This window comes from Suillus subaureus (assembly GCF_016647635.1).
Source record: "Suillus subaureus strain MN1 chromosome Unknown BJ212scaffold_91, whole genome shotgun sequence".
Taxonomy (NCBI): Eukaryota; Fungi; Basidiomycota; class Agaricomycetes; order Boletales; family Suillaceae; genus Suillus; species Suillus subaureus.
The window spans coordinates 1-25,598 of record NW_024538647.1 but is presented as its reverse complement, the minus strand read 5'-3'; the positions used below and the strand labels follow the sequence as shown (position 1 = coordinate 25,598).

Genomic DNA, 25,598 nt, shown 5'->3' with positions numbered 1-25,598 from the left:
ATGATGGAACGTGGGTCTGGATTGTGGGATATGACATCCTCCATGATCCTTATCTTTTTCCTCATTTTCATTTTGATGCTCAGCACTTGTCAAAGTTCAATGGCCAATCATTTGAACACTTTGTAGATGAGCCCTTTACAGCTCAACACTTCTTAGATGCTCAAGTGTGTATCATTCATGTAACGTGTGTAGTAATTTTGATGGTGTTTTAATATATTCTGTAGTTGCAGCTGCCAGATGGTGCTAAGCCCCTCGCCTTCATCTTGTATGCAGACAAGACAAAACTATCAAGTTTCAGTACTGCAAAAGGCTACCCTGTCATTGTGTGATTAGCAAATTTACCCACTGACATTCGCAATGGTCAGGGAATGGGTGGAGGTTATGTTGTTGGGTGGCTTCCTGTGGTATGATGCATATATTCAAATCGCATCTATTACTTCATACTAAGTGTATTGATACAGGTGAAGGAAGACAAGCAACACTCTGGCAAGTCAGCATGGGCTAATTTCAAGGCCACAGTATGGCACAAGTCATTTGGAAGGATACTCTCTTTGCTAGCAGAAAGATTGAGAGCAGGACAATGGTTGGAGTGCTTAGATGCTGTTCAGTGCTGGTTTTTTCCATTGATACTCATTTTATCATCTGATTTTGAGGAACAGTGAGTCCCAAACTCTTGAGATTGACCTCTCAGTAGCTTACTATGTTCTGATAAGGTCAACAATGTCACTTACTTGTGGCATCAGGTCCCTGTGGCCATGCCCAGTTTGTCTCATTCCACACAACAAACTTTCAGATACATCATGTCACTATCCACTTTGCATGTCTCATGACTCACAGGCCATCCTAGCAAGTACACAAGAGAAGGAGATCGCTCTCTACTGGACCTGCTGCATTGTTTGAATACCATCATAGAATTCATTTTGGGTGCTGTCCCCCACAGATGTACATTGTGTACTGTCTTGGGACAGGCTACACTTTTACTCTGGTGGTGAATGGTCTGATCACCTGTGAGTTGAGCTTCAGAAACATATCAATGGTCTTGGATGAGATAGCATGTCTTGAGTTGACAAGGAGTAATGTTACTTTCTGTAGTATTTTGATTCAGACTTGATCTAATGTGAATTGACATAGCTATCACACATCTCCCTGCTGGCAAGATCAGAAACACCTGAACCAGGTGATGAATATTTCATTTACAGACAACTCAGTGCACAAAGACATTTCAAAGGTTTGTCATTCAGTTTTTTGTGCTACCTTGAGTCTAACTGATTTGTACTAGATGATAGTATATGCTACTCATGATATCTTGACAGAAGTAGACTGCCCTATCAGTTATCTGCTCCTTCACTGTGTCCATCTTTATATTGAGCTCAACATGTATGCCTCACTCAAAGTCCACATGGCTGAGACAATCAGCAGTGGCTGACATACACACTGTGTGTTTTTAGCCATTTTGGAGGTATGCTAATGTATTTTTATCTAGAATATCTGTGAAGGCAAGAAGGACATTGATGCCTACATTGATGCTCTAGGTCTTATCAATCTTGCTTTAGAGATGGTGCTTCCTAAGCTATGTGCTCTTGGTGGCATATTTTCATGGTGTGATGAGGAGTTCATTGTACAAGACTCTGGATGAGTGGACTTGTCAATGCACCAGCCATTAATTCTGTACTTCTACTCACAGTATCTGCAGCCAGGCCAAAAAGGCCCCAAAAGTTCCATCAAGGGCCCTACATTCAAGATGAAGCAATTTTCCCTCATGGTGGTCATTCTAGAGCATCAGTGGACAGAGTTCGAAGATTGGCAAGAAGATAATGAGATGGTATGCTTATGTATTGTACACTCATTGTCTATGCTAACTTACACTCAATTCTACAGGCTATTGAGTGTTTAGGTCAGTCCTCTAATGCCAATGGTGCTATTGACAATGTCAATACCAAGGATGGTCATGCACCAGTCAAGGACACCTCATACTTGTACTCAGCAGATGATGCACTGTCTGCAGTCCAGCTCCCTTTATGTCACCCAGCACTTGACACAGTGGCTAGCACTACACTCCCCTCATTACATGAAACAAAGTCCCACTTGCTGGTCCCCACTACTACCAGCATCTTCATCAAATGAATGCATGAATGTGCAAGCAGTTCTGGCACAATTTCACCCCCTCACAAAGTACAGGTACCTCCTGCATTGTGTCTGGATTGTGATCATCTCAGGGAGGCCCTTAAGATTGGTAGAGGTGCTGACTTGAATATCAAACAAAGTATGTTACAGTCCTTTAGTCTATTCAATGCACTCACTATTTAGTATCAGTCTCCAAGTTTCAGAATGAAAATATTCATTTTCACTTGATCCCTACCTGACCCCTCAATGAGCTCTTGAAGTGCACCCACTACCACTTATTCTCAGTAGATAATGCTGATCATTTGTTGGCTATGTGACAATTGATCTATCCATTGAAGGCCATATTGGAATTGGCAGATTCAAAACAGCATACCAAGGATGGTTGACACTAATGGTGCCTCCTAGGTCTGGTCTGGGGCCATGGGCAAGTCACAAGGTTGTTGTGAAATGTCCATTCAAAAGAGTGTACCCTCAAGGCATGCCTGCATCTAGCACAGATTATAGAATTGGATGCTTTGCACCATCTGATGAGCTGGCCAAGCTGTTCAGAGAAGCAAATGTCCTATACTGGGCAAAAGCTTTGTTAGATCTTGTCTACAATTTCATTGACCATGCAATTGCAGATACATCTGATCCTTCACCATTCAATATTCCACATGTGCAGTTTGTTGAAGCCAGCCTTGCGCTATCATACCCTCAAAGCAGTGGCAAGTCTTCATTAAAGACTGTGATAATACCATGTAGAGCTTTCCTCCTTGAGGAGGTTATTGAAGGTGAAGATTTCACCAAGTTTATTCATAATATGGATCCTGACCCACTGCTTGACCCAGACCAGGATGGGTATGACTTTGTGCTGTTTTTGGCATTCATGCAGCATGTCCAGTATGTGAAGACAGGTGGGTTAGTCTTTATATCTGATTATCAAGGTATGTGCTCCAGGTCTATGACCCAGTATTCTATATTCTCAGTGTGATTGATATGGAATTGAACAAGCAGTATGAAGCTACTGACTGATCCACAAATCATGATGCACTTGTCTGTTAGCCAAGGCAAAGATATATTTGGGGAGGGCAACATTGAGAAGGTGGTCAGTGTTACAGTTTCTCTTTTCCTTTCACCTCTTCACCTATTTCACTAACACTTCTTAGACATTCTATTATATTCCATTGTACAATTCCATTTCTATTTTCTGATTTGCTATTTACCTTCAATCTCCAATTCATTTATTAAAGCTTCACTCTAATACCTTTATATATACTCTATCTCTTATGCTTGTACCCTTTAACTTGACCTACGCAGACCAGGGCCTGCAATATACTGCTTAACTCACACAACTTGTGAATAAGTTCACACTTTAGATCATTTGTTTCCATCTAGTTGTTCTTATGAATGGTGAGCATAACAAAAGGTCAAGTTACTCCACTACTGTGTGGTTCCCTTGAACTCATGCCCAGAACCAGAAACCATTTCGACCATTGCACTGACTCCTCCCAGTTTCACCTGGGACAAACAGAAGAATGAGTTTTTCTGTCTTGATGCCAAAGGTGACAGATACTCCCTAGACCAGTGGGCAGCGTACTACACCAACCAAGTCCTGAAGAACAAAGTTTGAAATTTCTTTACCCAAACTTATGAACGATCCACCACTACTACCATGCCTAAAGAAATCAGCAAGACCCCCTCTCCTTTCAATGGCAACACCTGCCTTGCTCAAGGATGGACCCTCCAAGTTGAGGCCTACTTTGACATGAATGACAAAGTATATGACAATGATAAGAAAAAAGTTATCTTCACACTCAGCCTTATGACCAAAGGCGAAGCCTCCAAATGGGCCAAAGGCCAATTGAAAGCTGCAGTAGCAGCTAAGACTTACAGAACCTGGGAAGATTTTACTAAACAATTTAAATCTACCTTTTTCCCAAAGAACATTGAACAGACTGCAATCTGTTGCATCTCCACTCTTAGACAAACCAGCAGCATAGCTGCATACACCTCATTATTCCACACCATTCTCGCTGATACCGGCATCAATGAAGAGAACACCAAAATCATGTTCTTTAGAAACAGCTTAAAGCATGAGATTACCCCTGCTATTTATGCCTTTGATACAACCCCTACTACCATTGAATCATGGCTAGAGAAAGCCTTAGATGTCGAGGTCTGAAGGACCTTAACAGCACCTCTGTCCTATACCAAGGCACATGACCCTTATGCCATGGATATAGATAAAGTAGAAATAGATGAAGAAGACAGTGAGAAGAAGATGAGGAAAACTTACCTGACTCCTCAAGAATGGGAGCAAAGGTGCAAGGGCAGCCTTTGCTTCAAATGTGGCAAGAAAGGTTTAGCCACAGACTGCCCTAACCATCCCACAGTTACAACCAACACCAGAAAGGTAACCAAGGAGTCATCTGACAATGATTACAAAGAATTTCAGGAATGGAAGGCATTTAAAGCATGCCAGATGAAGAAAACTGGTAAGAAGCCGGTTAAGAAAGATGAAGGTAGTGATGAGGAGGATTTTGCTTAGGGGAGCCTGCACTGGTGTCAGACACTCCCAGAATCGGACTAGTAGTACAATCTGTTGGCAATACTAATTCTATTTGTTTGCCTTTAACCATCAGATTGAACAAGTCCCCAAAAACCACTGTAGCTGCTGCTCTAATTGATTGCAGTGCAGAAGGCAAGTTTATCGATGAGAAGTTTGTACTCAAAGAAAATATTTGCATGCACAAACTTGAAACCCTGATACCTGTGTGTAATGTAGATGGCACATTAAACAAAGCCAGAAGAATCACACAGTACTGTGAACTTTCATTTTTGATCAAAGATATCCCTATGTGGAAGTGATTCTTTGTAACCTCTCTAGGAGGAGAAGATGCTATTCTGGGAATGACTTGGCTAAAGAAAGAAAACCCAGATATCGATTGGACTAATCAAGAAGTCCACTTAAGGGAGTGTACCCTGAAAAAAGCAACCATCGAAGAAGTTGAAGATGAAGACATATTTTACAATGCACTTGAAGAACTAGAAGATGAATGGGACCCTGCTAACAAAACTCTCCCATACCTTTTAGATCCCATCAATGACAACAACAATTTTTATACCTATATCTGGAAAACTGACAATATCTCACAGACACTCGCCCAGGACACCACTAAGCCAGGGAGGACTTTTGAAGAACTCATACCTGAAGAGTTCCAACAATATAAAGATGTATTTGGTGACGTAGCTAATGGTACCCTTCCTCCAGAATGCAAATATGACCACAAGATCGACCTCAAAGAATCCTTCAAACCGCAGAAATGCAAAATTTACCTGCTTAATGCCAAAGAAGATAAGGCTATGAATGATTTTATTGACGAACATCTAGCCAAAGGGACAATCATTCCTTCCAAATCCCCTCAATCCTCCCCCTTTTTCTTCATCAGAAAGAAAGACAGTTCCCTCTGACCTTGCCAAGATTATCGCTACCTAAATGAACACATGGTTAAGAATAACTACCCTTTACCACTAATCTCCAATCTTATAGATAAGCTAAAGGATGCCAAGATCTTTACCAAGATGGATATCAGATGGAGATATAATAACATATGTATGAGAAAATCTGATCAATGGAAGGCAGCTTTCGCTACTTCTAGAGGACTTTTTGAACCCACAGTCATGTTCTTCAGAATGTGTAACTCACCTGCCACCTTTCAGTCTATGATGAATGACCTGTTCGGAGACATGATCCAGGAAGGATGGATTATTATATACATGGACGACATACTCATTTTCTCTAGAGACGACAAAACCCATTGCATCCAAACCCATAAAGTACTTCAATGACTTCACAATAACCTCCTCCACCTTAAACCTGAAAAATGCACATTCAATATAATGGAAATCAAATACCTTGGCATGATTATCAAACCTGGTTCTATTGCTATGGACCCTGCTAAATTAAAGGGTATATCTGAATGGAAGACTCCCACAAAAGTGAAGGAAGTCCAATCATTCCTCGGATTCACTAATTTTTACTGACAGTTTATTGCTGATTATTCTTCAGTTGCCAGACCCTTAATCAATCTAACCAAGAAAGACAAAGAATTCTCTTGGACCACTGAACATGAGGAAGCTTTCAATAAGCTGAAACATATCTTTACCTCATCCCCTATTCTTCAAATACCCAATAAGAATTCTCCTTTTGCTATTGCCACTGATGCCTCACTATATGCAACCGGTGCAGTACTTCTCTGTTAAGGTCATGTGCTCAATGGGGGTCGGATCACAAGGGCTTGGCCTCAGCTTGTATGCTGTGCCCCTTTTCCAAGTATGTGCCCTTAATTTCCGGGGGCTAGAACAGTTGTCCAGAGTTTCTGGGATTTGACTAGGGCAGACAATGGACGTCTGGATCTGAAACATGAGATAAATCCGACAGATGTCTGGATGCTACCTGGGCAAGCGGATAAGACTAATCCGGACGAAGTCCAGACTAGAAACTAACAAAGGATAGACTACCTTAAGGTAGAGTTGGAAATGTAGTCTAGGATGCAATCCTAAGACTCAGAATATGACAAGAGACTTATCTCAAGTCTGGAGGACACAGGAATGAGCAGGAACTAAGATGATATTCAAACTGGAGTATTTCTGAGAGTTACAGGAGGTTTATATACTGCAGGTATCATATAGGAACCAGTCAGCAAACATAAAGGCTATGTATGAAGCATATGCAAAGTCTATTAGTAAGTAGGACGGATCACAAATAATGAACACTGGAAATGAAATGTATGTAATGGATCAATAATCAAAAGGGAAACATGGTTAACTGGAGTCTGGAGACAGGGGCAGTCTAAATGGGGTTGGGCACTGATATAGGGTTTGGATTCCAGAAGGGAGATAAAGATAGATTAGATCATTTGAGATCCGGATCTCAGATCTGGATATCTGGAGAAGTGGATTTAGAGTTGAGAGTCTGGAATGGCATATGACATTCTCCAAAAGAACAATAACAGAGACTGGCTTCCTTGCTCCTTCCTCTCTCAATCCTTTAACCCTGCTGAACGAAATTATCAGATCTACAATAGAGAGCTACTTGCTATTGTCCGAGCTTTGAAAGCCTGGAGACACTATCTCCTCAGATCTCCCTTCCCTGTCCTTGTACAAACTGACCACAAGAACCTTCAATATTTCAGAGACATACAAGACCTCAACCACCATCAAGCCAGATGGCAGACATTCCTTTCACAATTTGAACTCCAAATCCAACACATATCCAGTAAAGAACTTATTATCCCAGATTTACTTTCTTGTAGAATGGATCACCTTCCAGACATAGATGTCGAAAAGGACAATACTAGTATTCAACTTTTACCTGACTCTTTATTCCTTAATGTCATGGACATGTCGTTCACTGACAGACTACATATATCCTCCACCATTGATCCTGTAGTTCACACGGCACTTCAAGTGCTTACTGACTCATCTATTCCCCCTCCTCTCTGTTTGGCTCTTTCCAATTGGAAATTGAGCAATGGAATACTTACTTATAAAGGACTTACTTACATACCCCCCAGAGATCTCAGACAAGAACTCACTTCCCTCCATCACAACTCTCCCATTGCCAGACATCCTGGATGTTTCAAAACCCAAGAACTCCTCTCTCACGATTACTGGTGGCCTGGACTAGCCACTTTCATAAAGAACTTCATAGATGGCTGTTGCATCTGCCAACAGAACAAAGTAAACATGCACCTGTCTACCCCCCCCTTGCCCCTATTCCCGCTCCAATCTCTAATCAACCCTTTGCCCACTGTTCAGTAGACCTGATCATGGACTTACCCTCTTTCCAATGGCTTCGACTCCATTATGGTTGTGGTCGACCATGGACTTTTGAAGGGGGTAGTTTTCACCCCTTGCCTTAAAACTAAAGATGCTGAAGGCATCGCAAACATTTTCTTTTCCAAAGTTTTCTCTAGATATGGACTATATGATAAAATTATCTCTGACCACGGACCTCAGTTCACTTCCCAATTCCAGATCAAACTCAGAAAACTCCTTGGATGCAAGAATTCCCTTTCCACCGCATTTCATCCTCAAAGTGATAGAGAGACTAAACAAGTTAACCAAGAACTCAAAGTCTGCCTTCAGATCTTTTGCTCTGATGACCAGATGGGTTGGGCACCTATGTTACCTGTTAAGGTCATACTCAAGGGATAACTGGATCCAAAGGGCTTTGGCCTCAGCTCATGTGCTGTGCCCCTTACCTGAGTATTGCCCCTTATTTCAGGAAGGCAAGACTAACGCATCCGGAAGGTTGGACGAGTATCGTAGCAGTGTGACAATCATACCAGCACTAGGCGCGTATGAGTGTCATAGGCATATTTTGCCTTGTCCAGAGGAAAAGAGTAAGGTGCTAGTCACCAGCACTATTCAGCTCCCAAGCTATCCGCTTTGGAACCACCTTTCTCCAATAGCGCACTACTCGGTCCGATGCCTAGGTATTCCATCCTCCCATGTCCTGCCTATGTCCACCTACCTCCGCTGGTGTGTTATTTTTCCTTAAATGTCGCTACTCATCAGTCGCAGGTCTTATTACATGTGTCCTCGTGTCCCGCAGCACTGCATGTTTTATTACCTGTCGCTACATCATGCCCTCGCCAGTGTCGCTACTATACTCGCCTACACAATCCCAAACCCCTACACAGTATGATAAAATGACCCATCCTACATACAGTACAGTACTTCCCTTCTCTGGACCTTTACTGGTGTAGGCATCACTTTAGTTGCTATATCCTAGTTTTAGTGCAATCAATTCCGCTCTTGCCAAACTCTTTGATCACGTGTCACTTGACTTGTTTTAAGTGCACATTGCTAAAGTTCCCTCTTAGAAAGTTTGACTTTCGCAGCATTGGGGTCGCTATCAGTAGTCAAGCTATAATCTAGTCACTATCAGGCATTCCACTTGCACTGTCTTACCTTACTCCTCATTTTCGCTCCCCTTGATTTCTTCTTGCTGTCGCTAGTCGGGTGTCGCATAGCACTATCACATAAAACAACTTGTGTAGTGCCCCTCACTTATATACATGTTTCTCTTGTTGAAACCCACTAGTCACTAGTTGCTGATCGCTATAGTGCTACTCATTGTTTTTTTTTCTCTTTTTGGTCTTAGGTTGCTATAGGTTATTAGTCCTTCATGCTATTGCTCCCCTTGCATATTAGTAGCGAGTTGCTTCATTAGCAGTCCTCTTGGGTCAAATACTACACTTGCACCTATTTGGATAAGTAGCGCTAGTTTCTAGCAAGCCTAGTCGCTATTTCTCTTTCACAGCGGATCCAGATAACTTCCAGATGTGGGATAGGTATCATAGGGCTAATCCAGATGAGTCCAGACTAGAAACTAACGGTAATAGACTGTCAAAGACAGAGGTGGATACGGATAGACTATAGGAATCAATCCTAAGTCTCGGAGGGTGACAAGAGTAGAGATACTCAAGTCTGGAGGATGGGAATGAGTAGAACTAAGATGATATTCAAACTGAGGTGCTACAGAGAGTTACAGGAGGTTATATACTATAGGTATCTAATGGAATGATCAATCAGCAGAGTCCAAGGCTATGTACAAAGCATATGGGTAGTCTATTGGTAAGTAGAAATGGATCACGAATCATGAAACAGAAATGAAACATAGGTAACGGATCAGGGAGCAGGACAGATATACAGATAACTGAAATACCAGAGTTAGGGGGTTACTGAAAGGAGATGAGCACTGGTTGTGGATTTGGATGAGTTGTGGACCGGACTGGACGAGTGGACAGATTGAATGACAAGATGTTGGGGGGAGATAAGATGTGGATAGGATTGGAGATAAGATGTGGATCTGAGATGAGATAAGGGTTGGATCTGAGATCCAGATATGCGGATATGACAGTATCCCCCCTTTAGGGCTGATCCCTAGAGGCACAAGATCTGATGATCCGGACCGGACGATATGAGGGTGAGAATCGATGAAGAAGCTGATGGATGGAGTTTGTGAGTTCTGGTTTCCACAGATATATGGATGTCAAAGTGTCCTAGGTCTTCCTTCCTTTCCTCACTTTAACCACTCATACTAGCTTTGAATATCATGTCTGGCAACAAATCCAGTGGTCAGAAATCCACTAGGGAGACTCTTGCGGAACTTCAGCGCCAGATAGCACTCACAGAGGCTGCAGCTCAGAGAGAGGAAGAGGAAGAGGAGTGGAAACATCAGGAAGCAGAGTGGATGCATCAGGAAGCGGAACAGAAATGTGAGGAGGAGAGGAAGTGGATTGAGCAGTCCGAGCTCCGGGTAGCGCAGGAAGAGGAGAGGTGGAGGGCTGAGGTGGCCAGGAGGGTGAGTGATGCTAACTCTATCAGATCTGGAACTGAGGGGTATGCTAGTCCCAGTCCACTTCTATGTCTGGAGCTCAGGATGCTCCCTGCACTCATTGTGTCAGTAAGAGTAAGAAGTGCTCCTGGGAGGATGCTAAGTCTAATGCACTGGTGAGATATTCCTTGCCTCAGATGTCTAGAACTGGGTATACTGATATCCAGATAGATCAAGTCTTGCAACATCTGCAGGATCAATAGGGCCTCCTGTCCCAGAAGTGCAGATAAGCCCAGGGAACTGAGGCGGAAGAGGCAGTGCACTGTGGTGACTCTGTCTCCAAAATCCAAGGGTAAGAGACGTCAGAGGAGCCCTACCCCTGAGGAACCAGAAGTGGAGGAAGCCTCCAATCTGCGGACTGGAATAGAGATGGATGAGGGGAGTATGGAGTATAATGACCAGGCCTGGGTTGCTGCTGCCAACAGCATAGTAGCGGAACTGGCCCGGACCAATGGGCTTCTCCAGGAGAGTATTGGAGCTGCAGAAGGGAGTAGGTTGGTGATGGAGCAGATGAATACTAACATGGAGGACTTCATCCAGCAGCAGAGGGACTTCCAGTCCATCCTCCTGGAGGGGATCCAGAACAGATTCCAGATTGCGGATGCCTCTACTCCAGATGATGTTGACAAGGATGTTGAGGAGGAGGCTGGAGGATCTGGAGGGGACATGGAGACTGATGGATGAGGAGCTCTGGATTTCCACTTCTGCCCCTGATGTACTTGTATCTGATTTTGTACTCATTGTAATGCAATTGGACCAGGTTTGTCTGGATATGAAGAGTGAAATACTGAAACTAGGTCCGATGCATTTCCAAGTTCTGTGGCTAGTAACCAGGACATCTCTTCGTCCATCCCTTCATATCTAGACCACTGGACAAGGTAGAGAAGCTGACATTGTTGTCTCCAGTGGTCCAATTTAGAGTCTAGGATTTCGGATATCTCATATTCTGGTTCTCCATCAACTTCTATTGGAGGTGGGGGTGGTTGGATATGATTAGGAATGGTGTTCGGAACTGCGGGTTCCAGTTGGGAGACATGGAAGACCGGATGTACTGAACACATGGAATCCAGGAGTCGGATGGTAAAGGAATGCAATCTGGGACAGGATATAATGTCAAAAGGACCTAAGTTCTTTTCTGAGAGCTTCTTGGAAGGGCAAGTGGAATGGAAGTACTTTGCTTTGATGAAGACTTGATCTCCAACCTTGAAGTCTGGGGCTGGTATCCGCCTTGCATCCACAGGTCCTTGATAACACTCTTGTGTGTGGGTCATTTCTTCTCAGAGGAATTGGTGAAGCTCATTGAGGTCTATGGCATATTCCTGTGCACGGATGGAGGAAAGGTCGCATTCCGGGTGGATGGATATGTTTGGATGGTATCCCTTGTTGGCGAAGAAGGGTGAGACTCCAGTGGTAGCACTCAGAGTATTGTTGTATGCAAATTCAGCCAAGGGGAGTAGTTCCGACCAGTTATCCTGCTGATAGTTACAGTAGATCCAGAGGTATTGCTCTAGGGTTTGATTGGCACACTCGGTTTGCCTGTCCCCTTCTGGATGATATCTGGATGTGAAGTGGAGAATCATATCTAATGCTTTTCCTAAGGACCGGAAGAAGTGGGATACAAACTCTGTTCCCCGGTCCGAGGTTACATGGGATGGAACACCATGCTTGGAGAACACATGGAGTAGGAACAAATGAGTGAGGTTGTCATATGCCATTCTGGACTCTCAACTCTAAATCCGCTTCTCTGGATATCCGGATCCGAGATCCGGATCTCAAATGATCTGACCTATCTTTATCTCCCTTCCAGAATCCAAACCCTATATCAACGCCCAACTCCATTTAGACTGCCCCTGTCTCCAGACTCCAGTTAACCATGTTTCCCTTTTGATTATTGATCCGTTACATACATTTCATTTCCGGTGTTCATTATTTGTGATCCATCCTACTTACTAATAGACTTTGCATATGCTTCGTACATAGCCTTTATGTTTGCTGACTGATTCCTATATGATACCTACAGTATATAAACCTCCTGTAACTCTCAGAAATACTCCAGTCTGAATATCATCTTAGATCCTGTTCATCACCTTAGACTTGCCCAATCTTCTTCCAGACTTCAGTCCATCTGAGTTTGTCCTTTTCCATAAGGCCTAGGGATGGATTCCCTAGGCCGGAATTCCGGACCTTCGGATTTGTCCCCTATGTCTTGGTCCCAAGTCTAGGGATTGCTTCCCTAGGCTGGAGTCTTGCCTTTCCGGCACTTACCCTCTTTCTGGACTTAGGTCCACTTCCTGTCCCTCCGACTCTACCTCAGGGTAGTCCATCCTCTGTTAGTTTCTAGTCTGGACTTCGTCCGGATTAGTCTTATCCGCTTGCCCAGGTAACATCCAGACGTCCATCAGATTTATCTCACGTTTCAGATCCAGACATCCATTATCCACCCTAGTCAAATCCCAGAAACTCCAGACGACTGTTCTAGCCCCCGGAAATTAAGGGCACATACTCGGGAAAGGGGCACAGTGTACAAGCTGAGGCCAAGCCCTTGTGATCCGACCCCCTTGAGCACGCAACCTTAACAGAGGTCCAGAGAGGTGATAGTATTGTGGGTTGGAACAAATATTGCTTGCTTGGATAGACAATCTATGGTGACAAGGATGGCTGTGAAGCCAGAGGAGTCCAGAAGTTGCTCAATGAAATCCATGGAGATTGTCATATCCCACAATCCAGACTCACATTCCATAGTATTCCCATGCCTTCCGAGCCTACGTCCAGACCCCATATCTGACTCATTCCCAGATCCCCTTCCACTGTGTACTCCACACCTCAGCAGGATTGACTACACTCCAGATTTACCCCTGAGCTCCGGACCTCCGGATCCTCACTGCTAGCCTGATCCATACAACCCTATCCTGTCCACCCTATGCACACTCCATCCAGCAAGACATCTGGACTTCACCTCATCTCAGATTCTGGAGTATATCCACCTTCTTGTATTCCAGTCCTGTATCCACCTTGTCTTCTGGATCCCCAGACCTCCGGATATTAACTCCGGACCTATTCCCACCCTCTGTCCAACATCCTGCGCCTATCCCCATTTAGGCATCTCCGCCTTTCCAGCTTTTGGTTACTTCTTCTTCCATCTTGCTTATTGATCCTTGTACAAGTCTTCATCTCTGAGTTCATTTACTTATGTTCCATCTTACTTACTAATGTGTTTCCACATGCTTGTACATAGCCTTGCTCCTTTGCTTACTGATCCCCTCAGATGTTGTCCAGTATATAACCCCTGTAGATACTCCTGTAGTTCCTCAGTTTGAATATCAACTTAGACTTGCCCAATCCTCTCTCAGACTTTGGTCCACCTAAGTCTGTCCTACTCATCAGGCCTAGGGATTGATTCCCTAGGCTGGAGCTTTGCCTTTCTGGCACTTACCCTCTTTCTGGACTTAGGTCCAATCCCTGTCTCTCCAACTCTACCTTAGGGTAGTCTACCTCTGTTTGTTTCTACATCAGACGAAGTCCGATGTAGCCCCTATTCCTTCCGGACCTCCGGACCTCCTGTCCCTCGTACCTCCAGGCATCCTGTCCTTCGGACATTCCATCCTCCTAACCCTCAGACATCCTGCCCTCTGTACCTCCGGACATCCTGTCCTCCTGTCCTCCTGCCCTCCTGTCCTCCTGTCCTCCTATCCTTCCATCCTATTTCCTGTAGAAGTATTACCTTGCAGTGGGAACTCTCCTGAGCACTTCCTGTGTTCCTCCAGAACTCTCCCACGCTCCTCCAGAAGTCCTCTAGCACTCTCTAGCAGAGTAGCCAGCCTCCAGAAATCCTCTGGACTTCATTGGACCATCATTGGACCTCATATGAAATGAAGGGCACATACTCGGGTAAGGAGCACAGCGTACAAGCTGAGGCCAAGCCCCTCTGAGTCAGTCTCTCTCCCCCTTGAGCAACATGGTTCTTAACAGAGATGGAGTTCCAAGGCTTGTCCAGAACAGGGAGTTGTTTGAGCAATCCGTATGGCTTATGTCTCAGAACCTTGGCTCAGGCGCAGATGGTGCATGATTTAACATAGTCTTTGACATAGGTGCATATTCCAGGCCAGGTATATTCACGTCAGATGAATTCTAACATCCAGTTCTGGCCAAAGTGTCCAGACAGGGGATGGTCATGTGTGTTCTGGAGGACGCAAAGTCGGAGGTCATTGGAATCAGGGACATATATATGATTGTCACAACAGAGGAAACCACTATCGTCTGTGGTCCATCTGGGATCTGGAGGACCAGACATTTGAGCAGACATGATAGGGTCATCAGGGAGAGCAGATAGGATATCATTTTGGAGTTGGTCAACATCCATGAGCACAGCTGCTTGGAGCACTGGATATGCTAAGGTTGAAGCTTGTAGGGACGAAGCTAACTGTTCGGATGTGAACACCAGATGGAAGTTATGAGGGTTAACTTGAGCGTAGTCCTTATCCCCCTCTTTGGGATAGATATCCCAGCATCTAGTGAGGGAATCTGGTTTTGCTCCAAGTTTTCTGGGATGGAAACAGATGATGAGATTGAATTGGTGGAGGAACTCTGACCAATGTGCCTGATGGCAAGAGAGGAGTTTGGTGGTTGCGAAGTACTCAAGATTCTTGTGGTCCATGACAATGTCAATAGGCTTGGACAAGCCTTCTAGGTAGTGTCACCAGGTCCAGAAAGCTTCATATATGGCTAGGAGTTCCTTGTCATGGGTATCATAGTTGAGTTCTGGAGCAGACAGGGTTCTAGAATAGAACACTACCAGACAAAGCTCTGAGTCCGGACATACAATGGACAGTATTCCAGTGATAGCATAGTCAGAGGCATCAGTCTCAATGACAATAGGAACATTTGGGATCCAGCGTGTAAGCACCAGAGTGGATGTGAAAGCTTTCTTGAGTGCAGCAAATGATTTCTGGCAATCCTCTGAAAAGTCCCAGTTAACATTCTTGCATGTAAGCCAGGTGAGTGGAGTGACGATGTCCAAGTAGTTGAAGATGAAACAATGATAGAAATTTGCGAATCCAAGGAAGGATTGAACATCCTTGACCTTCTGTGGCTCTGGCCAGTCAATGATAGCTTTGACTTTATTGGATGACATAGTAAGGCCTTCCAGAGACAGGAGGTAACCAAGGTATTCTATGGAATCGGAGTGGAACTCGCATTTCTCTGGTTTGGCATAGAGTCAATGCTTTTGGAGTCATCAAAGTACTTCTCAGACATGTTGCTTATGGGATGCAAGGTCATGGGAGTAGATGAGGATGTTGTCCAGATACACCACAATGCATATGTCAAGCATATCAGCAAAGATGCTATTGACAAAACACTGGAAAGCCGCTGGAGCATTGGTGAGACCCTCAGGCATAACTAACCACTCATAGGAGCCATAGTGTGTCTGGAACACTGTCTTCCACTCATCTCCAGAAGAGATCCAGACAAGATGATAAGCAGACCGGAGGTCAATCTTAGTGTAAACTTTGGCACGGCTTGGAGAGTCTAAGAGGTCAGCAATGAGGGGCAACAGATAGCAGTCTTTCTTGGTGATCTTGTTCAGGCCATGGAAATCCACACAAAGATGCAGGGAGCCATCCTTCTTCTTGACAAACAGGACAGGGGCTCCATGTGGAGAGGAGGAGGAATGGAGGAGTCCAGATGAGATATTTTCATCCAGGAACTTCCAGAGAGCTTCAAGCTCAACTAGTGAAAGGGAATATATGGTGCCTAGGGGTGGAGCAGTACCTTCCTCTAAGTTGATTTTTAGGTCATAAGGCCTATGAGGAGGAAGTTGGCTGGCTTTGCCCTTGTCAAAGACATCCGCATATTCATGATACTCTGGAGGGATCGCAGATAGATCCAGAGCATTGGACGAAGTGGATATGGAATGGATCTTGGCACTGGAAGGATGTAGGAAGATGCTGAACTGCTTGGAGCCTTCTAACTTGCAGGCCCAGCAAAAGGCAACTGCATTGATTAGAGAAATGTTAGGCTCGGAGGTATCAGCAGAGATGTCTGGAGTAGTCAGAGGGGTAGTTTCCACTGGAGGTGGTGGAGGTGATATCAGAGGGGTCAATGGCATTCCATGAGATGAAGTCCAGAACTCGATGCTGTGTGAAACCCAGTTAATCAACGGATTGTGTCAGGTAAGCCAGCTATGTAGAAACTGTAAATGATGGTCCAGATCCCCATCCCCACCTGCACAGTCATCCACCATCACCACCATAAAAACAGCAACTGTTGACAACATCATATGTCGTAACTGTCGCATCGCTGGGCATCATCATAAGAACTGCCCAGCATACTATTGCCAGGTTTGCAAAGAGTATGCACCCAGGCATCTATCGGTCTTTTGTAAAGACTTGAAGGGTGAAGCAGTCATTCCACTGGTTTGGACTGACAGTGGTTTCTATGAAGCCCTTGCTCGCTGGGAGATTGAGCAGGATGCCATTTATCATGCTGCCAAGATAGCTGATAAACAATCATTTACTATTACAGAGGAGCAAAACAATTTGCTAGACTCTAACTATGACACTGACCCAATTTACTGGGCTAACCAAGATATTTGAAGTCGGTGACTTCATCCCTAATTGAGGGGTAATGTTACAACCATGTACACTCCTATTCATTTTCCTCTTTCTTACTGTGTATTACATCATGAGCCGCATGATGCCACCACTAGACTTATCTCTGACTCACACCTTGTATTACATCACAACTGCTGCTGCCGTTGCTAGATGACTTATTCTTGTTATCGCTTATGCATTTCTTATCTCTAACTCATTTCATTCTCACGTCTGCCCTAAAGCACAGTAGTTCACTATAAATAGTTCTCCTGTACACTTTAGCTCTTCACTTTAATCTTACTAGGTTTTACCCTGAACTTCCTTCACTTGAGACCTCCAATCTCTTGTCATCTGAACCATACTTTAAGTTAAAGGCACTCCCTTTGACTTAGCTTACACTGAATGCTCAACTTATCATCTTGCATAGAATCTCAACAGAAGTCCTTGACTCTTATCGAGTTGTCTGTTGTTAGAACTACCCTAGTTTGTAACACATGTTGCAAACACTCAGTACAAAGACTTTTGGATGCACTAGATACATTTTTTGATGGTTTTACCACTTGTCACAATTTAGGTTCGGCAGCCTCAAAACTGGTGTGACTGTCACAAATAATAGCTTCGGTTCATTGGACATGTGATGCTGTGACAAAGCTAAGTGTGTATCTCAACAGTAGAATAGAATTAGAAAACATGCTCAGTCCTTGGAAATCTATTTTTGTCTTGCAATGTCATGTCGACCTTACAATGCTTACATGATCTGGTCTGAGACTTCCGTCATTGCAAGGCATCGTAATGTGGGAACGGTTCCCTTTTAAGACGCCTTGAAAGATTATCTCCATCATTGCGAGACCTTGAAAGGTAGTGAGTGAAAATTATGCCTTAAAATGTATTACGAGGCCCTAAAATGGTGCCTAGAAATTTCCGACACGGATCAAGCAAGCGTGTGAGTTGATTTTGATCCTCGACTCTCGTGGGCAGAACTACACGATCGAGCACCAGCGCGACGCAGATAAGATACTGCGCAAGCAAGCAGTACTCCTGTCCTCGGACGCTTTGGATGCAGCGCGGGTCCCTTCTAGTGCGTAAGTCATCTCCCCGAGTTTCTCCGTAGTCACAGCGTGATCTTCCTGTGATGCAGCTAGGCGTGAATTTAGGACCTTGGCTGGTCCAATCCAGGATTTGCGACAACCGTGTCATTGTCATTGTCATTAACAATATCCGAGTCATCGGTGTCCACTCACTCCCAATATTTGGCACTCAGTTTGTCCCCCGCGGACTTCAATTCCATCATTTTCTGGACGTCTATCAATGATTCTACGTAACTCGGTTCATTGATCACCATGCAGTCATCACTTATCAGTGTCGCCACAATGTTTCTATGTTCAATAGTAGCGAATCGAGCTGATCTAAACTCGTTCCAGACGCTCGAAATTGTCGTTGATCAGTGACGCGAGGGGCCTTCCTCCAGCAGGGACGCCGGTTTTCATGTTCTATTAAATTCAAACCAAACGCAAACTGTGTTATCATATCAAAATAACATCTCCGCAAGTTTCGGTCCACGGCAGAACTCGCGCGAAGGAAGGGTGCCAGTGGCACGGAACACCTGGCAGAACTTCAAAATGATGATAGCGGGCTTTGCTACATATATCCGACTGACACACTATAGATAACATTCGAGACGCTAGAGTTCTCCCGCTTCTGCCTCAGAAATGTCAAATCTCAGACCCATAATCACGATTTGTGGGACCACGGGCGTCGGAAAGTCCAAGCTGTTCATCGAGCTGGCTCTCAAGATTGCTCAAGGAATACACGGATGGAGAGGCGCGAGGATCATCAACGCCGACTCCATGCAAGTATACACTGGGATGGACGTGATCACGAACAAAGTCCCAGTCGCGGAAAGAATGGGAGTCGAGCACCTTCTCATGGACTTCAAGCAGCCTGGGGAGCAGTACGTTGTGGGCCAGTGGGTCCAAGACGCTATCAAGGCGGTAAATTATCTGCTTATCTTCCCCGTCACTTCGGTCTCAACTTGATCGCAGATCGACGAGACGCACCGGATGGACATGATACCGATTATTGTCGGCGGTACATCTTATTGGATCCAACATCTCATGTTTCCGAATCGGCTGCCCACTCCAGGGCAAACGTTATCGGATTCCGTCACGCAGTCCATTGCCAACTTACCTCCCGAACTCCTCGAGCTATTCAATGCGCTTCCAGAGCATCCTCCATCCGCAGCGTCTCACCCTCAGGATGCGATGTTGCTGCACAGACTTCTCACTGCGCTCGACGAACCAGTCGCTCAGCGATGGCATTGGAGAGATACGCGCAAAGTGATGGAAAGCCTTCGCGTGATCAAAGACACCGGGATGGCCCCGAGCGAAATTATCATCGAGCAGTCTAAAACGGCGTTGATTCCGAGGTTTGAATTCTCCTATCAGCGGCGTGGCATTTTCACCGAACTAGCATCAGGTATCGAACCCTGTGTTTCTGGCTCTATGCCGAGCCTTCCATCTTGAATGAGCGCTTGGATGCAAGGGTAGACGACATGATCAAGGTCAGGAAGGTCTTGATCGATCGATCGCTTCCTCCCCCGCATGCAGTTCGCCTGACGGAGTCGTCGCAGGGCCGTCCGACGAATCAGCCGTGCAGCAGACTGGTTATACTGTCGGCATCTATCAGTCTATCGGTGAATTTCGTCGGGTTTTTTTTCTAGGACACCGACTTACAAGACCTAGGATATAAAGAGTTTCATGATTACCTCGCTTCTGCAGAGCCCTCCGAGAAGGTTTTTGCGTCCGCTGTGGAGCAAATAAAGTACGGGACGAGGCAATATCCGAAGCGTCAGATACGGTGGTTGAAGAACAAGCTTCTTCCTGCTATCTATAGCGCGAATGGAGGTAACGATCATGCGGCTGCCCTCCTCCCGGTTTACCTTTTAGACGCCACTGGCGAGTTTACTATTTTTGCACATCAAATTTCAAGATGCTGACGATCGACGTCAAACCTACGAGGTACGTCCATCGCATTCTGGGATCCTCGATATTTTAGCCAACAGTTCGGTAGTCCCACAGAAATATTGCGGGCGCGGAAGAAGGCGGTGTGCCCTGCGTGTACGCTTGATCCGTCGCAGCCCTTCGTGGTCGAAGATGGCTCTCAGTGGGAAGCCCATCGACGGTCCCGCACTCATAGACGACATGCTTCGAGATAAAAAATGCATGGACTGCCGGTCAACCGACGGGTTATGGTCCATAGCGACATTCCCAGCAAGGTCGATGCTGAAGATCAGCAAGATCAGCAAGATCAGCATCGTTCTATCGTATAGACGAGGTCTACTTTGTTGCGCGCAGTTCGTGATTCCTTCTGGGATCCATTTACCGATGAGCGACGAGCGTCATCGTTTCGAATATCGCTTGCGGGAGCACCTTTCGTTTCAAACAGTTATGCTCTCAGTAGTTCCTGTTTGCTTATTTATCCCACGCAACGACCTTTGGAGGAGGCGGGCTAATTTTCCTCCTGCGCAGAGGTCATTATCGATGGGTTCTTCCAGAACGACTTACAACGCGTACCCACAGTGCACTGATATGACCAAATATCACTACCGTGAAGCTAGCGGAGCAGTCTCACTGTCTTGTTTTCCTGAAACATCTTCTCATTTGGTTTTATCTGGAGCGATGTTGGGTACAGGAAACCAAAGAAGCACGCCTGAATGAGTGAACGTTGTGAAATGAGTAGTTGTTGTATCGACGGACAAAAGTTGTACTGTAGTTTCGTGAAAAATTGTGGTTGAATGCGATGTTGATGTCGTCGTTCCACATCTCGCTTGCCACTACTGTCACAGCACCCTCAGCGAGTGCTGCGACCATTGCCCCTCATTACCTTAACTGCTCCTTTCGAATTCACTTTCAGAGGCGGAACCAGTGACGGACTCCTGTAACCCGGCTTTCTCTTCACCTTTCAATCATGACTTCCATGGCGGATGTTCCGGTGTACATGTTACCTGGAGTACCGGTGGTGCAACCGCCTCATCTTGAGGGTCTTTCAGATCCGTCTCTTTCAACTGAAATTTTACCAGGTCCACCTTCCCTGCTGTCTGTTCAGCAGGCTGCGCACAAGCGCGACCCGAAGAAACCAGGAGCTTTTGTGTCATATCTCCCAGCATCTGATCCAGGCACCACCTACTCTGGATTAATGGCTTCTACTGCCCTCAGTGCCTCAGATGCTGAAGGGCAACGGCGCAAACGTGCTAGGGTCGACAAAGGGTAAGTCATTGTATTCCACCTGGTCCCGACGCTAATCATCTCTGCTGTCATGCTGCAAAAACTATCCACGCTCGTCCCCCTTCAAAATTTGCCACGTCGCTGTCCGCTTATCCTTGAAAAAGAACCGCAAATGGAAGGGCTCAACGTGCATCTGCTCGTAACTTGAATAGCAATGCCATTCCTCCGCCGGATCTCATCGTCGCTGAAGCATCTTCTCGCCAACCCAGCATACCCCCACTCCAAGACTCCGACCCTTTTCCGATAAACCATGACTTTGACGAGCTTTCAATTTCCCGAGCTACCTCTGCTCCTGCTCTCGATGAACCCTTGCCGCCCCAACTGCCCCTTCCAGTTGTATCAAATGGAAGAGGAAGACCGAGAAAAGACAAAGGAAAAGGAAAAGAGACTGAGAAGCACTCTGTAAAGATCAAGGAGGAACCAATGGCCACGTACTCGCTCTCTCCCGACCCTTCACTTGGACTGGTGCGCATTTGGTCCCTTACTTGCGATCATACCCCTCATTGCTGTGTTGTTTAGTTGAACGAAGATCACTGCTCATCCTGCCGGTCATTGGGAGCTCTGGTATATTGTGATGGATGCCCACGAGCCTTCCATCTCTGGTGCTTGGACCCACCAATGGAAACTGTGGACCTGCCGGAACTCGGCGAGAGGTGGTTTTGTCCTAGCTGCACGATTCGGAAGGTGTGTTTGTTCTGTTGCTAGGACTTTGTACAAGGATTTCATCCCATGCTACAACAGCGTCCACCGATCAAACCCCCTCCTTCCTTCATGTCGCCCCTCATTCATCAAGCACAGACAAACATTCCGAAGGAATTCCAGCTTCCAGAAGATGTTAGAAGTTTCTTCAAGGATGGTATGTTTCTTCATGGCTGCTTATATGTCAATAGTCTCATCGTCGACGAACTAGTTGCTACTGGTTCCAATGGGTGTTACGTTGATGGCTCAGAGGTCAAACCACCTCGCCTGAAGTGAGAGTGAAATTCCACATGTCTCCATTCGTTACTCAATGCTTGTAGTCGCCATGGTCAGCTCGAGGAACGCGAACCTTATCGCCTGAAAGACAAGAACGGTGTCCCTGTACTTTGCTTCCGTTGCGGAACATCTACCCTTCCCAGTGTTGTTGATGTATCTGCTCCACCAGCAAAGCGTTCTAGGAGGTCAACTTCGTCCTCCCATAGTGCCACTCCCGAAGTTTGGAGAAGCATGGTGTCCTGCGATTACTGCAGTCTTCATTGGCATTTAGATTGTCTCGACCCGCCTCTCGTGGCTATGCCTCCGTTCAATAAGAAGTGGATGTGTCCCAACCACGCAGATCACGTTTTGGTAAGTCCTCACAGTCCTTTGGTTGGGCTTGCATGGTTTACTGTGCTCCCAGCAACCCAAGCGTCGCATTCCCAAGCAAAATCCACCCATGATAGACATTACAAAACCACGCCAGTTTAATAATGGCAACATCGACGTTGTCCACCCACAGGGCACTTCGATGGCAGAGAAGTTAGTCTTTGATGAAATCCTTATCAGTGGCCGAAGATATAGGGTTCCGGAGAAAGTGATCATGCTCGATTTCTGGAATAAGATCAGCAAAGATCAGCATCTTGATCAAAGGTATGTGTGTGGCATTGACGAGTAACGGTCGTTAATGCGGAAATAGGCCACCGGTGTCCGCGATGTCTTCGCCTCTCACGTCCCTGAGCTCTTTGGATGATTTTGATGAAAGCATTGGCACATTACCAGAAGGTCCTCTTATCTCACGAGATGAATTGCATGCTGCGCAGGTAAGAACCGTTTGAGAGCTTCCATCATCACTCCGTTTCAGGGTTAACACAGTTTATAGGCATTGTGCAATTTCCAGCGAATGCTGACCATACAAACAGAGCAGAGACATGCTCCTGTTGGTAGTTCAAATAATCTCGTTGATTCCAGTACGCAAACGGAAGCAGAGTTACCACCTACGATACCTTTACCCCCGCAGGTGGAGGCGTTGAGAGCGTCTACTACAAGGTATGTCGACTGGTTAACTGATCACCTGTATATTTGTGTCACTGAGGAGGATTCTTGCAGCGCAAAGCACCTATGAAGTCCGCTCTCCTTGCGACTGAGAATGGTTCCGCCGCCAAGCTATCAGTACAAACTCCTCTTGACCAGTCGGCTCCGGTGCGGCCCAAGAGGGCGCGAACTGCGGTGAAACAGGAGGCGGAGGAAGTCAATTTACGTCTGCCTGATAACTCCGAGAAGCAAGCAGAGGCTGTGAGTACTGTGGATTTCTTCTGGTCTGTCACTTACGTGTGTATGCTCCCGAATTTATAGCAAGGGAAGTCTACGAGGACTACTCGACAACGCCGGAAGCCCAGACCATCGGAACAGCAAAGGATGAGGGTGCATTGTGGCAAGCGCTCAGGCCCCTGCGCCGGCATCTAGTTCCATGATCCGTCTGTGGGTCCTGATACTTCTGACTTGAGTAGTGCTTCGGTATTGCCCACCTCCAATCCTCACAAAGTCAATACACCTATTACTCCCAAGGCCTCGGTCACAATCACCCAGTCTACCCAGTCTGCTACTCCAACGTTGAAGATACGATTACCGCGATTGAGTGCTGTCAGCGCTGCAGTACATTCGAATGCTGCACCACCCGTGACGGCACCTGCACACACACTGCAGCAAGCTCCAAGGGACCTCGCCCGAAGCGCCGATTACGACGACAGACTTCTGACACTGCTACTGTCTCATTGAGCGGCACGTCTTCATCTGCAACTGATGGTGGTGACGAATTTGAGCCAAACAAACCCAGTAAGGTTTCATTTCTTGCTATCCATCTAAGTTTTAATGTAGGATGTCTAGAACCTAAGCCACCCAAGAGAATGCGTGGATGAGTTCCATGGACCACACGTTACACGTTGCATGCAGTACAAAAAGGACAGGATGTAGAAGATTATATGTATCTTGTCACATCGAAAGTTAACATAAATCTTGATAATAGGGTGTTTGTTTTGTTTGGCTATGTTAGGAGCCCATTGAATCATAGTTGTGCCGCTGCCGACCAATCAATGACACGATGGTACTCATCTTCCAGTATAGTGCGGTTATCTTGTTATTCTGCACCGCTTCGACGTTGACGATCCACTTTCATGGTTGGCTTGTGTTCGAGAATGTAACCTTTTGACACAGCGCCTTTGACCATTGGTTTGCACAGTGCAGGTTTTGCTTATGGTTCAGTTGCCTCTATTCTTGAGCATGTACTGACTCCCTGTTTTTTTTACCTTATAGTCACGTACATATACAAATAGCATTCCTTCACCGCCGATCTGGGGCCCGTTATCGTGTCGCTTGCCATCACCAATTCACTTCGAAAATGACACACCATTGAAACATCTTCTCACTTGTTGCTTTGGTTTCCGTCAGGAAGTTATTGTGAACCCCGATAACATACAATCTCGGCCGAAAGATCCTTCGAGTTATGCCGTGCTCATCGCCATATGTGCATGTCATACGACGCCCGTGTCGCAACTTTCCAAGGGGCTCGGCAAATGGTCGATCAAGGCAATTATCGTATGCCTTCTCGCGATGCTCTCAGCCGATGGGCCCGCAATGGATCTGCAATTCTTCGGTATTCAAATCACGTATATTCATTCTCTTTGCAAGAGGGTGATTTTTCATCCAACTTTGGAACCGCCGACATTTTTTCGACCAGCTATGTTACGCGTACTATATCTACTGGGTTGTCATTGTTCAACTAATGTACTGGTCTGTTTTTTTTGCCTGGCTCGATAATGTCTCCGCCAGTCATTCAGTACGTTGTTCCCAAGGGACCCACTATACTTGCAGGCAGCGAGTCTGTTGATCTTCCGGGTTACGACTTATGGCTGCACTTGTGAGTTTCACTCAGCCGCTTGGTTCTCAGTCCCTCTGATAAGAGGACCGTTTTTAGGTGGACAATGTCCATGCATTCGATGGGTCCATTGACATTGAGCGTTTCCACGACGCCCTGGCAAGCACTTTGCAAATGTACCCTCATGCCGCGGGGAAACTGTGCACAACCGGCGGTCGTTGGTTTGTAAGTGTTATGGAGCTATGCACGCCGGCCGAGACTTAAAGACTTCAGATCCAGCTGACAAATTCTGGACTGGCTGTTGAGGCCGAGGATCGCAAGGAAGAGTTGTCCACCTCTTTTATTCAAGGAGACTGGGTCATTCAAGATGACCTTTCTCCCTT

The 25,598-nt window shown here is 45.7% G+C and overlaps 5 protein-coding genes across 5 annotated transcripts; 4 read left to right on the top strand and 1 right to left on the bottom strand.

Moving 5' to 3' along the window:
- Positions 1-368: 368 nt before the first annotated feature.
- Positions 369-662, top strand: BJ212DRAFT_1286411 (uncharacterized protein; the record flags this gene model as incomplete). Its single annotated transcript, XM_041331938.1, has 2 exons — positions 369-404; positions 462-662. 2 exons carry the CDS (start codon positions 369-371, stop codon positions 660-662), a joined length of 237 nt encoding a protein of 78 aa, XP_041186116.1.
- A 1,805-nt stretch (positions 663-2,467) lies between these two features.
- On the top strand, positions 2,468-2,950 carry BJ212DRAFT_1202255 (uncharacterized protein; the record flags this gene model as incomplete). The annotated part of the gene is made up of 1 exon (XM_041329090.1): positions 2,468-2,950. A coding segment is annotated over one exon (483 nt), but the record flags the coding sequence as incomplete, so codon positions are not given.
- A 15,797-nt stretch (positions 2,951-18,747) lies between these two features.
- BJ212DRAFT_1398824 (IPP transferase-domain-containing protein) lies at positions 18,748-19,966 on the top strand. The gene is made up of 4 exons (XM_041337277.1): positions 18,748-19,094; positions 19,146-19,528; positions 19,579-19,795; positions 19,845-19,966. Exons 1-4 carry the CDS (start codon positions 18,813-18,815, stop codon positions 19,920-19,922), a joined length of 960 nt encoding a protein of 319 aa, XP_041186114.1. The 5' UTR covers positions 18,748-18,812; the 3' UTR covers positions 19,923-19,966.
- Positions 19,967-20,113: 147 nt separating this feature from the next.
- On the bottom strand, positions 20,114-20,467 carry BJ212DRAFT_1398820 (uncharacterized protein; the record flags this gene model as incomplete). Its single annotated transcript, XM_041337276.1, has 1 exon — positions 20,114-20,467. A coding segment is annotated over one exon (354 nt), but the record flags the coding sequence as incomplete, so codon positions are not given.
- Positions 20,468-20,905: 438 nt separating this feature from the next.
- On the top strand, positions 20,906-24,438 carry BJ212DRAFT_1398810 (uncharacterized protein). Its single transcript, XM_041337275.1, has 15 exons — positions 20,906-21,368; positions 21,491-21,851; positions 21,906-22,070; positions 22,128-22,242; positions 22,297-22,357; positions 22,406-22,712; positions 22,765-22,994; positions 23,041-23,164; positions 23,224-23,394; positions 23,451-23,636; positions 23,697-23,765; positions 23,788-23,822; positions 23,852-24,020; positions 24,059-24,176; positions 24,228-24,438. Exons 1-15 carry the CDS (start codon positions 21,070-21,072, stop codon positions 24,257-24,259), a joined length of 2,442 nt encoding a protein of 813 aa, XP_041186112.1. The 5' UTR covers positions 20,906-21,069; the 3' UTR covers positions 24,260-24,438.
- The last annotated feature ends 1,160 nt before the right edge of the window (positions 24,439-25,598 follow it).

What these genes read in the sequence shown, in the direction of transcription:
- BJ212DRAFT_1398824 (XM_041337277.1), top strand. Translation starts at nt 18,813, where the DNA reads ATGTCAAATCTCAGACCCATAATCACGATTTGTGGGACCACGGGCGTC. An exon ending in TCCAAGACGCTATCAAGGCG is followed by an intron (nt 19,095 to 19,145) that starts GTAAATTATCTG and finishes ACTTGATCGCAG; the next exon opens with ATCGACGAGACGCACCGGAT. An exon ending in AAAACGGCGTTGATTCCGAG is followed by an intron (nt 19,529 to 19,578) that starts GTTTGAATTCTC and finishes AACTAGCATCAG; the next exon opens with GTATCGAACCCTGTGTTTCT.
- BJ212DRAFT_1398810 (XM_041337275.1), top strand. Translation starts at nt 21,070, where the DNA reads ATGACTTCCATGGCGGATGTTCCGGTGTACATGTTACCTGGAGTACCG. An exon ending in ACCACGCAGATCACGTTTTG is followed by an intron (nt 22,713 to 22,764) that starts GTAAGTCCTCAC and finishes CTGTGCTCCCAG; the next exon opens with CAACCCAAGCGTCGCATTCC. An exon ending in ATGAATTGCATGCTGCGCAG is followed by an intron (nt 23,165 to 23,223) that starts GTAAGAACCGTT and finishes CACAGTTTATAG; the next exon opens with GCATTGTGCAATTTCCAGCG.